Here is a 25,074-nt window from a genome sequence, read left to right as displayed (position 1 = left end):
AACAATACTGGGCTGTACCGGACAGGAAGTGCTGTTGATTCGCTGCTTGTTTATGAACCCTGCCGTCTGAGCAGCCAGCTATTCAATGAATGCTTGCCTTACAGCCTTCCTGGCCTCTGCTGCATAATGTCGCTGTCGGGCAGAATCCTTGTATTGTAAAGATTTCATCTTTTCTTGTTTTTAAAACAAATGAATGGCTATTTTATACTTCACTCACAAGTGCCGAAAATAATCGATCGAGTTATTTTCAGGACAGAATTTTTAAAAACATTTTCAAACATTTTTTCACCCAAAACGGGGACGTCAAGTTGAAAGTGGTTAAGCCTGTCTGCGGATTTTATAAATATTTAACCAATGAAAAGTAAGAAGAGCTTGTGACTAAATTATAACTACATAGGATCCATTGGAACACAGGCTTTTCTTCCTGAAAAGTAACATTCAAGTGTTCTGCCCGACAGCGACGATAATAATATTCTTCTCCTGAATCCAAATGAGGAAGGCAGTGAATCTGGCCCGGCTGTCTGTGTGTGTGCCTAGATGTGATTTGTTATGAATGACAACCTCTCTCAAAGTAGAGTTATAATCATAGGCAGCAGAAGCAGCGGTGTAGCAATATTTAAAACATAATGGTGGTACTGCCAGAAGCACAATTGGTTTTAGTTGAAGGATTGTGTGAGATGGGATTAGACATAACCCCAGAGCACTATTTCTCCACGTCCACCAGCAGTCCAAATGGACCCTTACGCGTCTGTGTTACTCTGAGAGCGTACAAATGGAACCAAATGTGGACACTTACGGGTCCATTTGGTACACTCTCAGAGTTAAATTAACAAAGAGGATTTTACAGTGTAGATTGGGGCCCCTATCTATATCCAACTGGAGATCCTTAAAATTAAAAGGTTGAGAGCCACTGCCCCAGAGAAGAAGTGAATACGTACGTCACTCATCAGGCTCTTGAAGACCACAAGCTCGGCCTTCAGTCTGTCCACCTTGTCGTTCAGCTCGTCCTGGATCTCCGATGACTCCTGGGCACTCTGCATGGACGTGACAATAAAGACATTTAACCCTTTGCACCAAAAATCTATTTCGTTTTTAATTAGCACGTAGTCCATAGTTTAATTTACCAATGGATCACTGACAGCTGATACTAATATAACATACAGATGAATTGAACAATAAGGCAGAAAGGTGTAAAAGGAAGTTCAACAATAAAGGTATCACTATTTTGTTTCTGCAATAATTATAATCAAAACTTGGCTTCAGACCTCTTTATGACAAATGGCTGGGTTGCATTGAGATGATTAGCTTTGTATATTTCCTGTTCTCCCATGCTCAGCAACATCTGCCAGTGTGCTCTAAAAGGTTAAACCCTCCTGGGATGGCTCTCCTCCCTTCTCCCTGTCGTTTTGCTGACCCAGATACCAAGATAAACACAGAAGCTGCCGACCGATCGATTTGTTCGAGAGCAGGGAAGCAGTGAGAAGGGTAAGTTGGGAGCTAGGCTGGCACCGACTTCCTTGGTGTGTGTGTGTGTGTGCGTGCGTGCGTGCGTGCGTGCGTGCGTGCGTGCGTGCGTGCGTGCGTGCGTGCGTGCGCGCGTTTGTGTGTGTGTGTGTGTGTGTGTGTGGCAGCCTGTTTTAAGATGTGACGCTAACCCTGTGATAGCCTATAAATCTACCTCAACTACTGTCTGCTGTCCACAAACATACTATGGCAGAGTGCCTCTGATAGATCACCTTTTTATATCTGGTACCAACAGGCTCCCTGTAATGTGCTTTTCTAATCCGACACAAATCTCTCTGGCTTTGACAGTCTGCTCACCAGACTACTCATACTCAGCAAAAGACTGCATGAAAAATAAAACAGTGTGTGTACAGTAAAAATAGTATGGCTGGGCTGGGCAATATATATGGATCTTATATCGATATCGTGATATGAGACTAGATATCATCTAGGATTGTGGATTTTGTAATATTGTGATATGGCATATGTGTTGTCTTTTCCTGGTTCATCACTTGCGTACGTAACCTTAGGAACCAATGGTTCCAGAGCCATGTGGCCCATAGGTCATCTCCTGTTTCCATTGCGTTATGCAGATTGATGTTCATCCCTAGACATGACGTTAGTATGTCACAGGTGCAAACGGGTCTTTCCCACCAGATCGCTGTAACTTAGCCCCCTTGGCCTCAGAGCCGCGTCTATAATCACCCCGCTTCTATGACGCATGCAGAACTGCCTCACTGCCTCTCGCATGAGAGCGATCCGGTGGGAAAGGGCCGGTCGCGTCACAGGGACCAACCCTTGATGCTGAGTACCAAGCAGGGAGGCATTGTATACCATTTTTTATAGTCTTTGGTATGACTCTACCGTGGATTGAACCCCCGGCCTCTCAAACTCTAACTACAAGGCAGGCCACTGAGCTGGTTTGGTGGTTTGGTAGAATTTTCCGATGTAATTTGAAGATTCACCTTTTCAGACTCCACCTCACCCCCTATACTAGCACTTCACTCTCCCCTTCCTGCCAACTTCTGCCTCGATTGATACTAGTGATTGACCAAGATATGGCTACCGACCATACAGAGATATCTTGGTCACTCGTTCTTATTTTTGTTACTTAGGTTTGTTTTCTTGACCACGATGTTAAGAATGTAATTTAGATAGCATGTTATTTACACAGATGCTAACCTGTTTATCCTATAGTTTCAATGTACATGATTTTTTTTTAGAAAGTATATTGTTTAGACTCATACTAGGTTCTTGGTTTAGAATCCTAGTTTCTTGAGGCACTACTACACTGTCTCTCTGCAACAACCAAAACACAAGAGTGGAACAGCTAGTGGAACAGCTAGTGACCTTCAATAGATCAAAGAACAGCAGGGTACCAACAAAGATGTCACACGCCAGCACCACCGTCTGTGATCTGAGCCAACTCCACCCCACTCTGCCATGTTAATCTAATAACCACATGAACCCTAGAATCCCTATTCTGGGCAAACATTCAGCAAAAACAGGCAAGCATTCGGCAAAAAATAGCAGATCGGCTATTTCCGACAAAGAGATTTGGTGTAGAGGGGGAAATGGAGAGGACCAAGTATAGAGCCCTGGGGGACACCGGTCAGTGAAGTATACAGGGTTTAAGTGGTTAACTTAAAGTGTTGTTCTATATATTTTTGTTGTCTTTGTCGATATATAAGGTATTCATTGTTGCTGTCAGTTGGATAACCTCAGGCAAACTTTCTTTCTGGGTGGTAATCTGTATATATACTGTACATATACTGTACATCATACAGTATATGTACACTACAGCATACAAACACACACACACCACATGCTCTTTCCTAGGGTGATTTATACTTACTTGTGCACAGGTGTTGAGCACCGAAAATAGCCATATGTACACGCACGAACACATGGGTACGTGCTGCAACAGGTTGCTAGCTTGTCCATTGGCTATTTTTAGTGTGCGACACCTGTGCGCAGCTAAGTATAAATCAGGCAGCTGACCTTGTGTCTGGTCTGTAACCAGTGGTGGAAAGTAACTCAGTACATTTACTCGAGAACAGTCCTTAAGCACAATTTTGAGGTATTTTAGATATTTACTTCTACTCCACTACATCTCAAAGGCAAATATTGTACTTTTACTCCAATACAATTATTTGAAAACTTTAGATACTAGTTACTTTGTAGATTTTGATTATTATTACAAAACCACTTCAGACCTATATACTTTGGCCATTTGGAAATAGCCGATCTACAAGGTCACAACACATCGATTTGCGACGCGTTGTGAGCTTGTAAATCAGCTATTTTCAAAGGAATTTTATACATTTGAAAACTTGTGAAATGGAACCTTCTCCATAATGAGTACTTTTACTTTTGCCAATACTTTTGTACTTTTACTCAAGTACATTTTGAATACCAAACTTGTACTCATAACAGACTATTTCTACAATAGGGTATTGATACTTTTACTTCAGTAAAAAAATATGAGTACTTCTTCCACCACTGTCTGTAACCCTCTGCAAGGCATCAAACTAGAATGGGTTGTTAAGGTGAATAGGTGTGCTTGGAGGTGGAGGTGAACTGCTTGGAGTACGGTAACGGGGGAAGCATGATTGATGTTGTTTATGTTTGCCTACCTCCTGCATGGTCTCCACCTTGCACTCCAACTGCTCTCGTCTGGACAGTTCCTCCTCCCATCTGCAACACAGGGGACACAACGGGTCAGGACCGGTATATGTATACAGAGCCTGACTGATATATCGGTTGGACAATATATCGGCCATTATAAAAATGTTCAAGGTTCAAGGTTGTGCTTCATTGTTAGATCTTGTGTACAGGTACATAAGAATAAAACTTATTTTTGTTTGGCTTCCTTCAGACAATGCAGCAGCATAGGTAATAACAACAACAATAATAATAAAAACATAAAAATATTTAAAATAGAAAGACAGAGAATGCAATAAAGATCTACAAGCTCATTGTGCATTCTGAGCATGTAGATTTGAGATTTTTTTCCCCTAATTTGCATTTCTTTGTAATTCAAATTGATTGGAACATTTTGCACTTTTTGACAAAACATCGCTCAAAACATTGGTAGTAATCGGTGGGCTAGGAAAAAAAACGGGATCAGCATCGGACTCAAACATCTGGCATTGGTCAGACTCTGCTTTGGTATGACTACAGTACATAATGCATGGAATGGCCTCTAGGGTGCCCCTAGACAGGGTAATGGTACTTTGTGGGACGGTAATCTCAGCTCTGATTACACACTGCCCTTGACAATGTGGGCTTCCACCCAGCTCCCACCCCATTGACGATCTTTTGTCTCCCCTCCCTTTGTCTTGTCATGTCTAAAGTCCAAGAATGGAATTCCAGCCCCCTTTTGAAAGAGGATCGGTTGCTCATGGGTAGTCTTGAGCAGAAACTGATCGTTCTAGCTGGATATAAGGATAGGGTTAACACAGATTGAATAGCCCCCATGAGGGTGGGGTCTCTTTGCCGCATAGCAGACCCTACTGTGGCTTTTCTTTCTGTTAATAACAGCCTCATTCATTTCTCATGAAGGGCTGGCTGCAGGGAAATCATTCATTTAGCAAAATCTTACAGACAGTACAGTCAGTACAGTTTTTTTTTAGTACAGTTTTAACATGTATTCTAAAAGCCTGGGCAAATCAGTTATTCTCTGAATGCACATGTTTATTGTGGTTTAGGAGGTTGCTAATAAAAGACGTACAATTTCCAGTGAACAGATCCTACCACATTATGTTTGGATGAAAATTAACAGCCTTTATTTACCTGGAACAAAGCTTTCTTTCTCTGCTGACAGGTTATACCACTGCTTCCCTAGAGGTATCTATCACACAAGGCACTGCGTAATAATGACCACTAATAGAGACAGCATTTGTCAGCTTGGGACGGTGCCTATAATAGAGACCTGCCTGTTCCCTGGGAAATGAAACCGTAGGCATACTCAGTCATGGATGACTCCCAAAAGAGATTTCGGAGTTAAGAATGGATTCATTCAATAACATGAGGTAATCCACATCGTTAAGGCATCTGCATGACTGTGAGCTGCACTGAGACTCATGGCTGGCTGTAATTGGCCTTGAAAAACCCTTATTAGACTACTTCTAGTGCAAAACAACCAAAACACAGAGTGGAACAGATAGTGACCTTCGATGGTTCAAAGAGCAGCAGGCTACCAACAAAGGTGGTGAAACTGGTAGGTACACTCAGTCATGGATGACTCCCAAAAGAGATCTTGGATTTAAGAATGGATTCATTCAATAACATGATGTAATCCACATCGTTATGGCATCTGCATGACTGTGAGACACATGGCTGGCTGTATCTAAACAGTGGCAGAGCAAGAGATGTGTGTGTGTGTGTGTGTGTGTGTGTGTGTGTGTGTGTGTGTGTGTGTGTGTGTGTGTGTGTGTGTGTGTGTGTGTGTGTGTGTGTGTGTGTGTGTGTGTGTGTGTGTGTGTGTGTGTGTGTGTGTGTGTGTGTGTGTGTGTGTGTGTGTGTGTGTGTGTGTGTGTGTGTGTGTGTGTGTGTGTGTGTGTGTGTGTGTGTGTGTGTGTGTGTGCGTGCGTGCGTGCGTGCGTGCGTGCGTGCGTGCGTGCGTGCGTGCGTGCGTGCGTGCGTGCGTGCACCTGCTGAGGGGTGACATCTGATGTCGACCAGCACTTAACGCCGGGACACTTTTCCCATCGACCTCACCATGGAGACAGATACGGGGACAGAAAACATGTTGGTACTACCCAGCATCACACTAACATAACGTGGGGTAAACAACGTGCGTCACTAGAGGTCCGCCTCAGCCACAAAAACTGTGCTTTTGTTCCTATTCAGAAGCCACTGAATGTATACTGTCTAATTAGGGAGAAGTATTCCTTGGCAGGCTGGGCAAGCTTCACGCAGTGATTGAAGCCTTGTTCTAAAAATGCTGCCAGTGCTGCTTTGCTGCGACCACAAACACTGCCTGCCCTGCCTGCCTGCCTGCTGCAGGACTCTCTAAGGTCAGCAGAGTTCACAACTGCATCACATCCTCTGCAGACAGAAACCAGTGGGTCACTCACAGCATCTGCCTGCATTCTGCATCTATGATACTAAAGGCCACTTCCTTTCAAGCTAATGGAGAAAGGGGGTGGGGGGGGTGCAACATTACTATATCAACAGAAAGATCTTGACTACTGTACCTATTACTATCAACAAAATGTCTATGAATAAACTTATTTATTCTTATTTTACATTTTGTCTCCCAATTGAGTCATTATGCCCATTCCCCCCTTATGTACAGTGTAGTCCCTGTCACTGCCAACCCCTACTCATTGGTCTTGGGGATGGTGCAGACAACCACGCCTCTTCTGATAAACATTTCACATTCAGCCATTGAAACGGACATTACACCAGTGTCAAGTCCATTTCCAGGTCAGGGCCTACTACTGAGTCTGACATTTGCGTTCACCCAACACTCCCTGCTGACAGGTGCCGCCCCAGCCCGTAGGAGAACGTGCAGTGACAAATATCACCCTCCACGCCCGGCTTACCTCCGAACACGGGCCAATTGTGTTCGTATAGACGATCGACAAAGCCGGTTGCACCACTGTGGATTCAAACCCACAACCTCCGCGGTGGTGGGCAGGCACCTGATCTTTTCACCTGATAGTGAGGAGTTACACTGGAAGGACATAACGCACGTGGAGGAACACCATAATTCCTCCTAATTCCACTCCCTGCTGAACAGGTGCAAGGACCAACCCGTGGTAGTCGTTACAGAAGCCTGGGTTTTCGTTGTTGGCCGACTAGAATTTCAATTGGCCGGTAAATATAAATCTTGACGGCATCTTGGCTGGTAAAAAAGTGTATTATTTTTATTATCATTATTACTAGAATAAAGCATGCTTCGGGCGTTTGGCTCCATCCTAACTGAAAGTCCCCTCATGCCGTCGAACCCCCGAGGAGGAAGAAACCCTGATTGCAGCAACAGAGACTGGCCTCCCTTGCCTGCTTCACACACCCGCCCCAACATGGCCAATTGTGTTGGTTGGAGCGCTCAGCGAAGTCAGAGACACTGTGGACGAGGAATCGAACCCCAGTCTTCATGGTAGTGGAGTATCAGAAATAAAAGCATTGTTGATGGAAGCAGTTACAATTCTGATTCTGATATCTGCTACACACAGACGGGAAACAGTAACACAGTGCACATAGTCTAAATAATGATACTACAGCACAGGGAAGGTATTCTAATCTGGCCTTTGCCAAGCCACGGCTCCTCTCCTAAAGGTTTTGCTGTATACCTTTGGTTTGAGTCAGTCAAAGGAACAGAATCCGAGTCTCCTTCCAAGGACAAAGGCAGCAGGAGGCTCGGAGCCTGACTGTGTCATCCCACAGACATCTGTGTGCCACCAGACTCTTCTTTTGCTATCCAGCCCTAATGGTACCTCATGACTTAATCATCAAAATGCCTTTTTTCCCCTTTCAGTTAATGAAGAATGTTGTTTCAAAATCTGATTTCCACTCTGTTAAACACTGTGGGTATCAGATTTGATCACATATTAAATACTGACATCTACCCCTTCAAAATCACTGAGAGCACAACACATAAACAAACAAAGGTACTTTTCAAATCATAGTAGAGTCTATTAACCGTGTTCAAGCAATGGTACTTTACCATGGATGTACAGTGTGGGAAGGTTATTTCAGTATAATTACTGACTGAGTTACAAAATTAAATAAGCTGATGCTGCACTGAGATACTGAAGCAGAAAAATATGAAGCATCTCATGTCAAGCTGACTTTTTCTCATACATTTTTGGTCGGCACAACAATAGCATTCCAGCAGCCCTTGCCAACAAACACTCCCTGCTCTGTGTGGTATGTCTGGGCCTGGGGAATAGGAGTTCCATTTGCACACCAACCATCTTACGCAAAACGTATGCTCCGTCTAGTTGCTCATTACTGATAATAAACATCTTTTCCATGGAATTTTATTCACCCCTTGACGGGGAGAACAGACCACACCCTTCTTCATCTTACCCATAAAGTCAATTCTCATGCGCTAGAAATGGGCGGTGGTCGCTGGAATTGGAATTGCTCAGGACTTTGACAGTACATTTTGATTCCTTCAATACAAGCCAAAAAAACAATGATTTCAACATCAGCATCATAATGAATTGCAGTGGTCATTAAAAGAGAATCAGGGACTGTTAATGTTCCATGCCTGACAGATCTAGGTCTAATCAATATATCAGGCTACATGCGGGACAAGCCCTTGCAGCCATACTGCATGCACAGTAAAATCCTTGGTGTTAATTGAACTCCGAAGAGTGTACAAATGGAGCCAAATGGATCCGTAAGGATCGGGGATTTTACTGCGTGAAATGAGCCCACCGACAGCCCATATAAATCACAACAGAGATATCTCCCATGGAACCCTATACAGTATATGTATCTATATATATATTATGTTGCCTGTCTTCTCCATGAACGCATTCTCTATACCCTACATGCATTTATATGGCATGAAAGAGGCTTTCGACTTTGTAATTCACCTTGCAGACTGTACCAACAAATTAGGGTATGCTGGGATGGGAAGGGTGTTGTGGTAAGAAATGTCCATGACACGGAGGTTAAGGTGGGAAATACGGGAAGAATGAATGGTGATCCAAAAGAAGAAGTAGGCTATATCTCAGGCTGAACATTGATTGGATGTCACAAGGCCGGAAACGTGTGATCTATAAGGTCCACAGAGTCAGACATGTGTGGAGTGCTAATGAGCAGCAAAATGGATCCAGCATACAGGTGCACAGAGAACTGGAAAGGGGGGTGGGGGGGCATGACCCATGAGGCTGCTGGCTGACTGCTATAGGGTCTAACTCATGCTGAATAGACAATACTTCAAGGTCAGACCTTATTTGATTTGCCCTGATCCCCACCCCCACCCCAGCTCTCCTCCGTCCACCTGTCTTCTGCTTCCCTACTTCATCTTCCAGCCCGCTCATCCCATCTTCACCCCCAGCGTAACATATCGTGGCCGTCAGGTGGAATTACGAAGACGTCCAAAACAGTTACTTTTCCAATGGATTATGTATTATTTAGTCACAAGCTCTTGTTAAGAATCGCATTGAGAGCTTGTAGAAAAGCATTTTTTTCTACTTTTGTGCAACACTGTCATACTATCCTATATTAAAATTGGCTTAAGGGAGGGCTGGCCGGCCGGCCGACCTATGTCACCATGACTCAGCCATAACCATATAAGGAGTTCCCAATGCAGCTACGCCCAAATATGGAGTGTGGTGTCTAACCTCAATGTGTCGTTATGGCATCAAACAAATCAGTCAGCTCCATGCATGGGCACAAAAGGGGGCATTCCCATATATGGGCATATACTGATGACATCAGGGATCTCCATATGGGCATAAAAGGGACAAGGAATGACAGATACAGAGATCTCCATATATAAGCATAAAAGGGACAAGGACTGACAGATACAGATATCTCCATATATGGGCGTATCAGTCGGAACGGCAGTGCGACATAGGTGTGAGGACCGCGTAGCGGCCCGAACTCTACATATGAGGGTTGCGTAGCGACTTGCAAATTGTCAGGAAAGACACGGCATGAACTCTAGATGTGAGATGTGTACAGAGAACCTCTAGCATAAAATACTAACTATAAAAAACGGTAAAAAATATTAAAAGATGAAATATGAAGCTACAATGTTTCTGCCCGACAGCTAACAATATACACACACTTGTCCTCCATCAGCCTTTTCTGCCGGCCTTCTCATGTTCGTTGAAAGCGTGCCACGTGACACAGACCTGCAACAGATCCACACAGAGATGAATTCCTGGCTCACTTGATCCCTGTAAACTGTACATATACAGTAAGTGCCTGGAGGGGGTCATGGCTCACTGCCTGGTGGTGACCTAGCCTGGCATGGCCAGACTAATAACTGGCAGATTCGTCTGGTTTCCAGTGGTGACCCCTATCTTATACCGCTCCACGCGCACTGCCGCGCAGGCACTAGTCTTAAATATAGACCTCCTCTCCCAGACAGGACACAGACACCACAAGTCCTGCTGGAAGGAACGCTGGTCACGCTTAAGTGACCAAAGACCTTTTCCCTCGGCCCGCCATCTCTTTGGGCCTCAGGGAGCAACAGTGATTTTAAACCATACAGCGAGGGAGAAATCCTTCAACTGCTGCTGTCTAGTGTCAGAAAGAAAATGTTGCACTGACTAACAACAACCTATTCATCTCCCTTCCAATGATTTCATTACAGCCATGTTTTAAGTCAATCTAATATTTTCATTTTGTGAGCGCCTCTTGGATCATGACACATAACAACCTTACATGTGTTAGTTATTTATGGAACTGCTGAGCTATAGCTAGTATAATGTCTATAGTGCAGTTCAATTAACAATATCAAGATGTAAGTGTTGTGTGACTGGCAACTGCTGCTGATAATATTTCTGTACTATATCCAACACTTCACATTACTAGGTAATAATCCATAATACTATGAAATATTTGAGCCTGGTGCATTATTATAATACAACCAATAGCCTTCTGTCCAAAATGTGTTTACATTTATCACATATATTTTTACATGTTAATATGCAAGTTCCTCCACTGTAATAAAGCCCCCTGTATTAGTACAGTACCATATAAACATATAGCCTACATGGTGCAGACAATAATGGAAAGATCCCTAAATATAACCCTTCAGAAAGACCTAGCTAGCTGAACCAGCTAGAACTTCAAACGTTCACATGAAAGCGTAATGACATTGAAAAGGACAAGCAACTGGTAGGGTGTGTGTAGGTCGTAAGTATACTGTGACCTAAATGTAGAGGAACTCAAGATGTGTTTATCAATGGGTGTGTACAAAACATATGGAGTTGAACCATTTCACATTGCATAACTGAATTTGTTCAGGACACTTGTACTGTACTATGCTTGTGCTTATGAATGTTTCCCATACATAGTGTTCTATTCTTTCTTTGACATGTTTAAGAACCACTTGCTCATTATAAGTGATGGGAAATTATGGCTGCGGTTATGGTTTTGAAAGACGGGTTATGGTTCTTTGATGCATGTTTAGAAGAGACTGTTTTGAATGGATTTACTTTGACTTTGAGGAGTGGGAGGTGAACTTGACAGTGATTGGAAAACGTCAGTGTGCTTGACGGATTTCTCTACACACATAAAATGAATACACTCACAAAGTTCTTGCGACAGCAATTAGTCTTTACTGTGTATTTAGGATGCCACTCCTACAAGTGCAAACAGTATGGTTAGAAACCTTAACAAACACATTTCATGTTACAGGGTCATCATGACAAATGAGCACGTTAGTCTCCATATATGCTGCAGTACATACTGGCTAACAATGAAGAAACATAGGGACACAGGTTCAGACAGAACCATGTGTACGAACACATGATGAAACTGAAACCCACATTGGACACTATTCATGCTCCAGTCACCTTTTGAATGCAGGTGATCTTTTTTGCCTGCATTGTATTGATCAAACTAAGTCTCCATCTTTAAAAAAGGGTTTTGTATAAGGGCTGGTAGCATCTCCCATATGTTGACAGAGTGCCGGATAGGTTGGAGCCAACGTGACAATAAATCTAATCCTATGCCCTGACCTGGCCTCAACACCATGACCACATTGCCTGAACACACTGCCTTACAATACCCACAATAGGGCTGTGTGTGTGTGTGTGTGTGTGTGTGTGTGTGTGTGTGTGTGTGTGTGTGTGTGTGTGCGTGTGCGTGTGCGTGCATGTGCATGTGCGTGTGCGTGTGCGTGTGCGCGTGTGCGTGTGTGTGTGCGTGTGCGCGCTGTAGCAAACATATGATCTAATCGTCCTCCTTCCTCTGTACTGTACCGTCGAGTTGGCCTCTGATAGACCCCTCCTCATGTGCAAGACAAAGCTAAAGGTGTGCCCATGTAAGTGTGATCAAAAGAACATCCCGAAATAACAGATAATTGGTTTCAGGTCAACTCATCTAATTGTTGTAACTGTAGCCATTTCTACACAGCCTGCAGGGACATGTGAAGTTGGCACATGTTACAATGTTGGCAACATCCTGAACCTAATGATTTGTTTTTTCCGACTTGTTGTTGGCATGATTCTGACAGCAGAGTGTCTGGAGTTTTTCAGCCGTACAGACATGATCTCACAATTACACAATCACACCTGAAAAGTGAGATTTCACGAAGGTCAAGAAGAATTCTCAACTTACAGTACACAAACCATTGCTTTGACTTTCTAGTAACTCTTTATAACATTATCAGTCGACAAGACAACCGTGAAACAAATAAATTGTATCTGATTATGAAATAATGCTTGTCCGGGAAAGCCAGAAATAAACCCTCTATACTTATTAAACTTGACCGGGGGTTGGTTCTGTTCTTGGTGCGCTCTTTTTTCCCCTCTACACCCAGTCTCTTTAGCAAAAATAGCCAATCTTCGAGCTCACAACGCATCAAATTGTGACACGTTGTGTTTTCAGCTAGTATCGAGTGGTTAATGAGGAGTTCATTTTCACACACAATAAACAAAAACAAAAGAACCCTGACATTAACACAGACATATGCATTGATCTATTGTCTGCGTATACCGGCTGAAACAGAAGGAGGAGGAAAAAGCTAAGTTTTCCCTGGGGTCTGCAGCTCCAATCCCACCCTGCAAAACGACCCCACCCCACATCCTATACAGCATACTGCATACTGTACTAACACCATGCTGTTGTTATGTTTCCCCTGTGCTGCTATCATTTCCTGCAGTTCACATTATAGCACTGTTATAATAGCCCTGGCCGCTGGTTATTGATTCAACATAGAATGAGCTCATTAAACTAAAAAGAAGAAAACACTATTCAGGAGAACAGTCATTCAGTTGTCATGGGTAATAATCTCGTGTTAGCTCACAAATGGTGGGGATTAATAAGATATTAGTTAACACCTAAATGCATTTCATGTGCACCAGAAAACCAGTGGTGGAAAGTAACTGAAATACAAGGACAATTGTTAGGTACTTTTACTTTACTTGAGTATTTTTTTATACTTCTACTCCACAACATCTAAGAGGCAAATATTGTGCTTTTCACTCCATTTGCAATTATTTAACAGCTTTAGATACTAGTAACTTTGCAGATTTAGATTATTATTACAAAACATACAATAACAACTTAAGTCCTGTTTTATACTTCGGCTGTTTAAAAATAGTCGATGCGTTGCAATGCGACGCATTGATTAGTTTTTTTCTAAAAGGTTTGACAAATTTAGAAAACATTTGTGAAATGGGACATTAATAAGCATTTTTAAGCATATTTTGATGCCAGTACTTTGAATACAAGAATACAGGTATGTCTACATTGTGGTAATGCTGCAGAAAACATGCTGCATGTACAGGCCTCGTTAGGGTGGGGATGCAGTGTGTGCCTTATTATGGCAGATGTTCCCTTTTGACATGAGACTTAGCCGTTAGGGTGTGTCATCAATCCTTCCTTTCTACTCATTTGTTTTCATGGTCATTACCTCTCCTGGCATTTCAGATCCTGCCACTCCCACATGTCATGCTATCACCTCATTCCCTTCACCTGGCTTTCCCTGTTTTTTCTATTCTTCCGTTTGGTTCACTATACTGCGTGTACAGTGGAACTCCCTACATAGGGAGTAGTGACAGACTGATTTTGAACACAGCCATTGTCTTTTGCTACGATTTACTACCTGACTCCTGAACCTTTCTGTCTTAACTCCTGCCTGATTCCTTGTACTCTGATTCCCTGCCAGTTAAGTTTGTCTTTGCTGATTGATCTCTTGGTTCTGAACCTTGCCTGTTTTCTGGATTAATCTTTGTGTACTTTGAATTCTTGTGTGATGGTTTCTGTGTCATGGTTGTGGGGGTTTACCTGTTCAGAGTCAATGACCGTCACAGGGTGTGTGTGTGTGTGTGTGTGTGTGTGTGTGTGTGTGTGTGTGTGTGTGTGTGTGTGTGTGTGTGTGTGTGTGTGTGTGTGTGTGTGTGTGTGTGTGTGTGTGTGTGTGTGTGTGTGTGTGTGTGTGTGTGTGTGTGTGTGTGTGTGTGTGTGCATTCAAACTAAGGGGAAAGCATGATCGCTCTGGGCTCAATCTCATGGTACATCCCTATTGTCATCTAAGCACACACACCTGTGTAAAGAAATCTTGTCCAGTAATCTCGACAGTTTCATTCCCTGAAGTCAAGTCTTTTGTTAGTAAAGGCACAGCAGTCTTTTAAATTATTAATTTCTTGCTGTAAAATAAGGTTCTGGTCTGATTATGAAATGCAAGGTAAACAACAATGCTAGCAGTGACATCATGATGATTACATAAATGTACCTCCACTATTTTTGGCATCCTATGTAAAGATGATCAAAGAGGCTGCAGAAATGAAACAAAACAAGCAATGAGCAATACAGTGATGCAAGTGTGAAAAGCCTAGGATGAATAATCTACATGGTGGCCAACTTTTTCTAATCTACATGGTGGCCAACTTTTTCAACAGACTTACGGGTAATTCATAGTTTGTCGTGGAAACATGTCGCTCACCCTCCACAGTTGTATAACAAAGTAAGAATTAGCCATTAGTGAAAACAATGCCACAGACGTTTAATGCTCTCTCTCTCTCATACTATTTCTGAAGTAGGGATGCGAGGATAGATTTGATATTTTATTATTAATAAAAACTCTCAATATAATGTAATCATGGTGAATATCCTCATGATGACAGCAACTAGTATTCCTTCAGAGAGACTGTTTAGTACCAGTGGTCACATGTCACACCTTTACGAGGACAACTAAAACCAGTGAACATGTTGAAATGTTTTGCACTTTATCTTCAAAAGTACCAAGGATTGGCATGTCTCTCTCTCTCGTCCACAAGGCCAGCAGTACTGTTTGATGACAGAAAAGTGTCAACAGTTCTGTTCAGGTTTGAAGCCACAAAAGTGGGTTCACTTCAAAGTAGTACAGTTTGACTCTATGCCACAATACCAGTTGGACTTTATTCTATTTAAAAAACAGATTCACACAATGTGTCTTTCATATTAAAGAAGAAATTGCATTCATTCTGCTGCCCTTGCTGTACCTCTGCCTGTGTGATCTGAAAACAAACAAGCTATTCATTTCAGGGCTACACAATATATAGTTTAAGCATCGCACTATACACATGTGCAATAGTGACATTGCATAGGATGCAACGTAGCTTGGCAAATATATCTACACTTTAAATTCTTGATCGCAATTATTTTGGCCAGGATTATATTGACGTACATTTTCCATATCGCCCCACGCCTATTCTGAGGGGACTCATACAACTGAAGTATGAACAGAATGTAAGCAAATTATGAACAAATTGATACTGTGTCTTTGTATTACACATGTCATCAGTGTATATAAATAAATAAATAAAAGAACAGAGATAGATTTAAGACCCCTCTCAGTGGAAAGATTCCTGACCTATTCACCTCCCTAACACTGGCAGATGTAGACCATGACGTGCTGACCGTGTGTGTGTGTGTGTGTGTGTGTGTGTGTGTGTGTGTGTGTGTGTGTGTGTGTGTGTGTGTGTGTGTGTGTGTGTGTGCGTGTGCGTGGGTGCGTGTGTGCGTGTGTGTGTGTGTGCGTGTGTGTGCGTGTGTGTGTGTGTGTGTGTGTGTGTGTGTCTAATTGCATGAAAACGTGTGCATGTCTGCATGAGTGATCGCGGCTGTCGTGGGAAGGGATTAGTTACACACATTGTTAACTCTCAACCTAACACACTTTCCTCCAGGATAATAAGCTTTTGAAATACAGAGGTTATAAAGTCACAATGCTGCGTCGGCACATGTATGACTAGCCTAGCTTTGAAAACCGGTCTGGGTAGACAAGATAGGTGTTCCATTTGACATAATTAAGAAGACTAAATAAGGATTAGTCTTAATTATATCATTATGGTCTTAACAGTAGGTTTTGCTTGATAAAAAACAAACAGTAACTCTTCTGTTCTACCTCGCTTCAGGGCATAGCTCACCTATGACTTACCAAGTCTAGCCCTTTCCAAAACAAATCGAGCACCAGGCTGCCATTTTTTTAGTTTTTGCTGCTGTCTGTACCCCTATGCAGCACATAAAAAAGGACAGGTGCACTCTGGCACTTGTCTATGTGGCAGAATGCCACTGCACTGGGCTGCATCGATGCCTGAGAATATTCTGCTACAGCAGCACGACTGCAGCTTTCAGAAAACATGGTGCAATCATGGAGAAAATACAGACACGATGCAGGAAACATTATTCCACCATGGGATCACCCACATTCTCCATATGACTGGATCAATACAGGGAGAGAGAGGCCACACTTCCTTTGCCTCTTTTCTTTTTTTCTGCTATTGCTCTCTGCCATTATAATTGAAGACTTTAATTGTCTTTTCAAAGTCAGCCCTAATGAGTGTAAAATTAGGTTCCTTTCCTTATCACTTCCACTCCAGGTTTGTAAGGATACTGACATCCACAGAAGACGTAGTTGTGTGCACGATAACTAAGCTTTATTGCAAAAGACTCAAGGAAAACACAGGTGCTCTTAAAGACAAAGGGTTCAAGATCATCACATATAAGTAGACAAACTTCAGGCACTCTTGCGTAGAGCAAGAACAAAAACTACTTGAATCTTCGTTCAAAAGCCTGTATTGTAACATGGCACTGTGTTTACACCACAATGTGAACACCTGCACTGCCACTGTAGTGACCTCCAATGACGGAAAATGGACTGCAATCTATTTAAAGGAAAACAAACAAATATATACTGTGGGGGAAAGGGTGTGAGACAGGGACAGAATGAATGAGAGAGAGAGAGAGAGAGAGAGAGAGAGAGAGAGAGAGAGAGAGAGAGAGAGAGAGAGAGAGGAGGTGGAAGAACGTAATCTGGAGCACAAAGGCCTTTAGTGAGTGAACTTGACTCAGTCTACCTACGTCTCAGCAGCATGGCACCCAGCACTTAGGGGCTCTGCCGCTGGCTGCCAGGACGTGCAGATCTGGCCGGGGGCTAGAAACTGGTGCTAGGTTACAGCTTAGAGAAAATCCTTCACCTGAACAGAAGGCCTGGATTACAAGAGGGCATGTAAGTGCCACAGAGAGACAAACCAGAAAGACAGACAGACAGACAGACAGACAGACAGACAGACAGACAGACAGACAGACAGACAGACAGACAGACAGACAGACAGACAGACAGACAGACAGACAGACAGACAGACAGACAGACAGACAGACAGACAGACAGACAGAGAAACTGATCACACTCATCAGCGCAGGATGTCGCATTTATTAGGTAAATGTGATATTGGAAAATGGAAACATAATACTCACTTAGAATTTTGGGTCACCCGAGTTTAATTCTTCCACCCCACTTTGTACCAAATTTGCTCTTTATTATTTCAAACATGCCTAAAAGTCTCCTTTCAAACTAGTGAGAGTTGAAAGTGGCGGAGCCTTGATGTTGCCTTTCTTCTCTTAAGCGTCAGGAGGTGAGTGATCAAAGTCTCTCCTCCGGAGTCTCATTGCATTGATCCACACACTGGTCAGGATGCAGCTAAATTCAGCTGGACTTCAATTATTCATGCAGGAGGAACATGCCCGCGGGGCCCTGGCTTGAATTGTTCTGGTTCCTTATATGTCTCCTCTGTCTCCCACATGGATATCAGCAGGGCTGTGGTTGAGCGCAGATCCCAAGAGGAACAGTCAAACGATTAGGAGTGAATGGAGCGGCGACAGGGCTCAAATCCCAATAGGGGCATTATAGCTTATAGTATATACTATTACTATCAGCTACTGTATAGAAGCCTCATACAGTACAGTAGCTGATGTGTCCTTGTCTGCTGTAGTATTTTGTCTAAAATGCTGCAGTAAGCTTTGCGCATAGAAAAGGTGTTAAATATTACATCTCTCTCCCTCTGTCCCTTTCTTTCAGTTCATGTACATTATTGTACAGTAATCATCTTCATAATACAGTAGCCAGCTAGCTAAAGATGTCTCTGCCAAATTCCTCTCGATAAAAGCATCAGCTAAATGCCTTATGTAATTGTACATGACAACTACAACTACAACAACTACAAAAAGAGACTGCATGTGTCTCCACTCTTGTAATTAGTCATTAATATCAATGAGTGGTAAAATTACATACGATAAAATAGTTTCCTTTCTTACTCTCATAGTTGTTAAGTGACATCATATTATTACAGATCAACTCTGTCTCTCCCTGGCCGTAACTTTCTGTCTATGCAATAATCTTCCCAACAGTGCAGTGCACAGGTAGAACACAGCAATGGCTCCTGTATATTCGGAAAGCAATCTTAAATACGCTACCTAGTTACCTGACACCTCTGTTTACATGGCATTACAGTAGACTTTGGGCCCTATTTTCGCCGGTGCCTTACCCATCATCCCTAAACTTCTTCGCCATTTTTTACAGTTTTTACTATTTTTCAAATAGCCAATCTACAATCGATGTAGATCGGCTAGTTGAACTACTTGAAATGTTTTTTAAAATAGTTAAAAAATGGCAAAGAAGTTTAGGGATAATGGGTAAGGCACGGGCAAAAATATGGCCCAAGGTCTCAGAGTCAGGATCGGTGTGTTCTTGAGGTCCCTCGAGTCAACACTGAGCTAGGACAAACTGCTTCTAGTTATTGTGCTCCTAGAGCATGGAATGAGTCTCAAGAGACTTTCAAATTGGATACCTTAATCCCATTGGGCAAATTCAAACATAGGAATTAGAAGTCGAGGCCTGTGTATGTTTTAAATAATGTTGGATTATCGTTATCAGTTGTATTGATGTACGATTATTTTAGGTTGTTATTATTATTATATCATGATTGTTTTTAATTATGATTAGGTTTTTATGATTGTTTTTATTACTATGATGATGTCATTTTCTTGTAAGCAGGACAGGACACCATCGCAAATGAGACCTTGGTCTCAATGAGTTTTCCCTGTTTAAATAAAGGTAAAATAAAAATGTAAAAAAAAAAACATCTGAACACCTCTATAGTCTGTCTGTGTATGAAAACAAATATGCAAATTATGAACAAATTGGTCATGTGTCTTGTTTGCATTAAACAGGTGTTATCTGGTATAAGGCCATGAACATATAAACATAGTTTCTACCCTTATATAGTGAAGGAAAGCTGTGGAGTGAATGAGACGTTGTCAGCAGTCAAATATGGTCATCAATGTCAGCCAGCTGTTTATCACATGATACAAGCTGGCAGCAATGACTGAGTGAAGCCTAAGAGAACTCACTGAACCCACAATAATACTTATCACCCTGCAAGAACTCTGGGATAAATCTAACAAAAAAAAACACTATGGACCAGAACATGTGCCTGCGTACTGTCATTTGTCTGTATGAAAGAGATGTAGCCACCCAGTGCGGAGAGTGTATGTTCATATACTGTACAACCTGTCTCTGAGAGTTATTAAAGCTATTAAGGGACAGTGGCCTTCGTGTGCGTGCGTGAGCACGTGTGTGTGCTGGGGGGCAGCTATTTCTCAAGCCATTCACCTGTCAGCAAATATGTGCGCACCAAAGAGTGTGTGTGTGTGTGTGTGTGCGTGTGCGTGTGTGTGCGTGTGCGTGTGCGTGTGCGTGTGCGTGTGCGTGTGCGTGTGCGTGTGCGTGTGCGCGTGTGCGTGTGTGTGTGTGCGCGTGCGTGTGCGCGCGTGTGCGTGTGCGTGTCCATCTTTTTGTCTATCAGTGTGTGTTTTGTGTGTTGTGTTTATATTAAGTTAGTAAGAGATGGAAATCTGCATGAGTACTTAGTGTAATGAGAGTATTATGCAGTGGGTTGAAAGGATTAAGAAGATTCACGGATCAAAACTATTTCAGAGCTTTCCCAGATCTAGAATTATACTCTGTGACTATGAAAGATCAATACTATTTCTTAATAAAAGATTGTTGTGAAATGGAGCATTTCCTTTAGGAATACTATTTTCTTATAAATAAAAATTATAATAATAATTTTAGCTTTTCAATTCATAAGCACAATTGTTACATGTTAGGCTGAATAACATCTAGATATAAACCTGAACCACCAACAATTATCATCTGAATGGGAAACAAAATGACTGAACCAATATTTTTAGTGGACTGGGAGTTATTGTTTTTGGTCTATTACCCAACAAAAATATGAGGTCACATCCAAGAATCATATGAAATAAGGCAACAAGAATCCGGCAATGACTTCTACAGCTGATGTAATCATATCATAAAATGTCTCTCTAAAGGATCGATGGCGTGATCAAAAATGCCACACCTTTCAGAACTGACTGACTGTACACACCCCTCAGCATTACTTCACTCTACAGTATGTTTTCACTGCGTCTGTACTATTCTGCCCTTTGGCTCCAAAAACAGGATATTCGTCCACAAAAACAAGAGTACATTGTAAAATGAAAAAGACAGAAAGTAAACAGTGAGTACATCGCAGAATGAACACAAGTGGCCAAATTAGAAACGGGAAGGCTTGGCCATCCATCTCCCGGTGTGTCCACAGTCGTAAAGGTTTAATAAATCTCCACAGTGGGGTGGAAGCGCTGGAGGCCCTCCGTCGGGACAGAGGATGCCTTACAAAGCATTCTGTATGACGAGGGGAGGAGTGGAAGCAAAGGACGGAGGAATGGATGGGAGACATGAGACAGAGCAATGCCCGTGGAACAGAAAAGGCATGGAAGAACAAGACATGAATGCTGATGTGTGCCCGTCATTAAAACGAGTATAACGGGGAGTGGGAGAGAGGGCAGGGCAGTAACACAAGCAGTGATGTCATTAGCCTAGTTGGCTCACACGAGAGAAGGAAAGGGGGGGGGGGGTGATCATCACTTATTAAATAGACAGTAAAATGTGTCCAGTCATGTCTGGATTTTCTCTAGGTCAAGACAGTGTGTGAAGAGTGTTATAAGTAACTACTGTATGTTGTGCACCACTGAAGAGAAATGTATAGAGTACTATACTGAGGCTCAGTGACTTCTGTATTAGCAACTGAAACACTATAACGCTGGCTAGAATATGATACATTATAGATATATAAATGTATATGATACACTATAGAAAAATATATTGTTTTGGGTTTTATCAACAGCCAAAAAAATCGGACAGCTTTTACGAAAATACATGGATAATTTAGGAAAATGAATAAGGAATGTGTGCTTCTCAGTCATTTTATACATTTTATGGACTGAGACAGACAGATGGCTATGTCATTGACTCAAATGCTCCAGGAATCTCTTATTTACTCAATGAAACACAAGGAGGCCCAGACTCCAGATCACCCCACTTTAGCTGCGGCAGCTGAAGAAATTTGGCCATTGTCCCAGTCACTGCTGTTCCTTTTCTAAATCAGAAATGGACAAAAAAGGCTATCTCGGAATTTCAGAACGATGACTGGACAGGATATTGCTACCCAGTGGACAAGCTACCCGGGAAGGGGGCCGGTAGGGGCCGGGGGATCCTGAAACCACAGACATTCTGTGTCACTGAGTCAGACGGCCCACATGGAAGCGAGCCTCCCGTCACAGACAGGCATGGCCCTGTTTGAATGCCTCCCCGCTTGACTCATGAGAAAACAGAGGCAGCCGGTAGCCTGGAACGGTTCCCTGCAGTAGCCAGCCAAGCCGGCCAGCAGTGACGTGGGTTGGCTGGGGACGCTGCGGCGGGCCCATTCGGTAATTAATAATCACATGAATATGAGGAATAATGGATTGTACACAGACTGATAACAACTGTCCCATGAAAGGTGTGTGAGTGTGTGTGTGTGTGTGTGTGTGTGTGTGTGTGTGTGTGTGTGTGTGTGGTGTGTGTGGTGTGTGTGGTGTGTGTGTGTGTGTGTGTGTGTGTGTGTGTGTGTGTGTGTGTGTGTGTGTGTGTGTGTGTGTGTGTGTTGGGGGGGGGGTTATCTAGGGGCTATGTGTGTGGGCCAATTGTGAACTAAAAAAACATTGCACACACTCACATTTGCACACACACACACACACACACACACACACACACACACACACACACACACACACACACACACACACACACACACACACACACACACACACACACACACACACTGCCTCCCAGTCCCACCCCTCACTGAAGATCTCTCAGGACTGTGAAAGATCCTACAATGCGAAATAGTAGCCTATTGCAAGTAAACACAATCACTTTGATGGCTGTCATTTCTCTGCCGTGTACAGTAACATAACATATGGATCCACAAGACAAAATGAAAAAGTCACACTGATGAGTTAGAAATTACAGCTTGGCAGGGGACATGCATACATAGGGGCCTATATGAAATACAACCAAGTAACTCAAAATTCTCAAGCAATGTGTGAAGAATTGAATAGCATGTGTCTGTATTTAACATGTCATTACAATGATTGGAGAAGCGGGCTATCCTGGCTGAAATGTGCTCTCATAGTCTGGCCTACAGTAGAATGCAGTAGGCCAGTGGTTCTCAAAGTGGGGTCCGGGGACCCCCAGGGGTCCTTGGGGGAGTTCCAGGGGTCCCCAGCTAAATTAATAGCTAGGAACCAAATTGACCCTTAGTGTCTGTAACTCTGAGAGTGTACAAATGGATGTGTACACTCTCAGAGTTAAATAAACACTGATGATGATACTACAGGGTAGATTGGGACCCCCATGAAATTAAAATGGTTGAGTCCCTGGCATATCTTTTCAAATGGGGGTCCGTGGGCTAATATGTGTCAATTTGAGGGTCCTTGACGCGAAAAAGTTTGAGAACCACTGCAGTATACTATAGGCTACCATCTGCAATGAGTCAAGCCTTGGTAAATCTTGGCAATGACGTGTATCAGGGCCTAGGCTATAAGGCCCGAATAATAGCATTGCCAGCTGTTTCAAGAAGAATATGTCTGCAATAATAGATAGGCCTACTACAACAACGCATATAACTTATAACTATAAGAGTTATAGGCATTTAACTTACCTTCTCCGATACTCGTCTCTCTCTCGCTTGACTTTAGCCAGCACATTGTACAGAGCTCTCAACTCCGGAGTGATGGTGTCTATCTGGACCCCGACTCCGTCCGGATAGGTCCAGGACACCCCGGGGCCCTGGAGGGTCTCGTACCGCTCCCCGTGTCTCCTGACGTGCGTGAAACTCCAAATGGTGCCCGGCAGTCGAGATCCTGCATGAGAGTCTGTCTGGGTGGCAACTTCTCGGGTGTACACGGCCTGGTACCGCTGATGGTCCAGAGCCTGCTGCAGCTGACTCTCCAGTAACTTGTTTCTTCTCTCCAGCTCGTGGACTTTGGCCAGGAAGCAGCGGAACCTTAGGTTGAGGGTCTTCAGCACATGGATGTTGGAGCCCAGGTCGTTCCGCAGCGCGCTGCCGCTCACCGCGCCCGAGGAGCCGGCGGAGCTGGAGTAACGTGAACCGTCTATGTGACCGGGCATAGTGGCGATCATACCTGCAGGCGGGTGGTCAGCGAAAAACCTCGAGTTCATGTTGGTCAACAATAATAACGGATAATCCCACTGCAGTCCTGTGCTTGGCTGGTCAAAAAAACGTTACAACCAAACCCTTCTGTCTCTCTTTATGTTTTATCTCTGCATTCTTCCAAAACCCCACTACTCCCCCATGCAGCGAGTTTCTCCTTATGATGCAGATGCTGGGATTGAAACTGACAGAGTAACTGAAGGTGAGACAAACATCACGGTCCCCTGTTCATTCATTCACCTCCTCGGAATAATAACATATAGATCCCTGTGTGTCAGTGTTGTTGACGCGTAAATAAAGGCAATAGTGTCAGAGGCATATCCAGGTAGCCGGTAATCATCTTATCGCGTTAAAGATTTGACGCATGCAGACCGCAATAAGCACCAGCAATGCTCATCCTCCTGCCAGGTGCTGCTGCTGATGCTGTGGAGTTGAGGCTACTGTGCGCCCGCATAGACTCTCTACCGCATAGGCTCCTGTCTCCTCCAAGCCCTGGTAGTGTGCTATGTGTGCGGTCTCTCCAGTAGCCCGATGTGAAGGCAGGATCCAGGACCGCAGAGCCCAGCCTCTTCGTGGCGTCGCTGGATCATGTTGCAAGTGCTAAACTAGGCACTATAGCCTGCCCTACGCCAACCCCTCCCACATTCTCTCTCTCTCTCTCTCTCTCTCTCTCTCTCTCTCTCTCTCTCTCTCTCTCTCTCTCTCTCGCACGCACGCACGCATGCACACGCACACACACACGCCACTGTCTCTGGATAGCATAACTTAAGACTAACTTAATTATAAGACTGCCATTTTTAGCTCCAACAACAATAGAAATGTTGGTCAGTCGGTCACTTGGTTGGTCAGACTGTCCAACAATCCCAAACCAACATATCTCTAAGACTACTGGGTGGATTTCCATGGAATTTGCTCTGTATCTTCATGTAACCTTCATGCTACTGCCCTAACACTTACACTTGGTGACCCTCTAGTGCTGCCTTTAGGCCAGAATTATTTTATTTTAGTTATCTCAAAATCTAATGGGCAGAATTACATGAAACTTGCT

The 25,074-nt window shown here is 43.3% G+C and overlaps 1 protein-coding gene across 4 annotated transcripts in view; it reads right to left on the bottom strand.

Moving 5' to 3' along the window:
- Positions 1-24,598, bottom strand: part of iffo2b (intermediate filament family orphan 2b) — a 35,123-nt gene extending 10,525 nt beyond the window's left edge. For all 4 annotated transcript variants that reach the window (XM_080423267.1, XM_080423269.1, XM_080423268.1 and 1 more), the window contains exons 1-3: positions 23,514-24,598; positions 4,140-4,200; positions 939-1,034 (exon numbers count right to left, since the gene is read on the bottom strand). In XM_080423267.1, coding sequence (XP_080279393.1) covers positions 939-1,034; positions 4,140-4,200; positions 23,514-24,034 — 678 coding nt within the window. In that variant the 5' untranslated portion in view covers positions 24,035-24,598. The remainder of the gene's footprint in view (positions 1-938; positions 1,035-4,139; positions 4,201-23,513) is intronic.
- Positions 24,599-25,074: the final 476 nt, after the last annotated feature.

The sequence above is a fragment of the Gymnoscopelus braueri genome (genome assembly GCF_963280865.1).
Source record: "Gymnoscopelus braueri genome assembly, chromosome: 3".
In the NCBI taxonomy this organism is placed as follows: domain Eukaryota; kingdom Metazoa; phylum Chordata; class Actinopteri; order Myctophiformes; family Myctophidae; genus Gymnoscopelus; species Gymnoscopelus braueri.
Note: the sequence above shows the minus strand (reverse complement) of the source record. Positions and strands in the feature narration are given on the sequence as shown.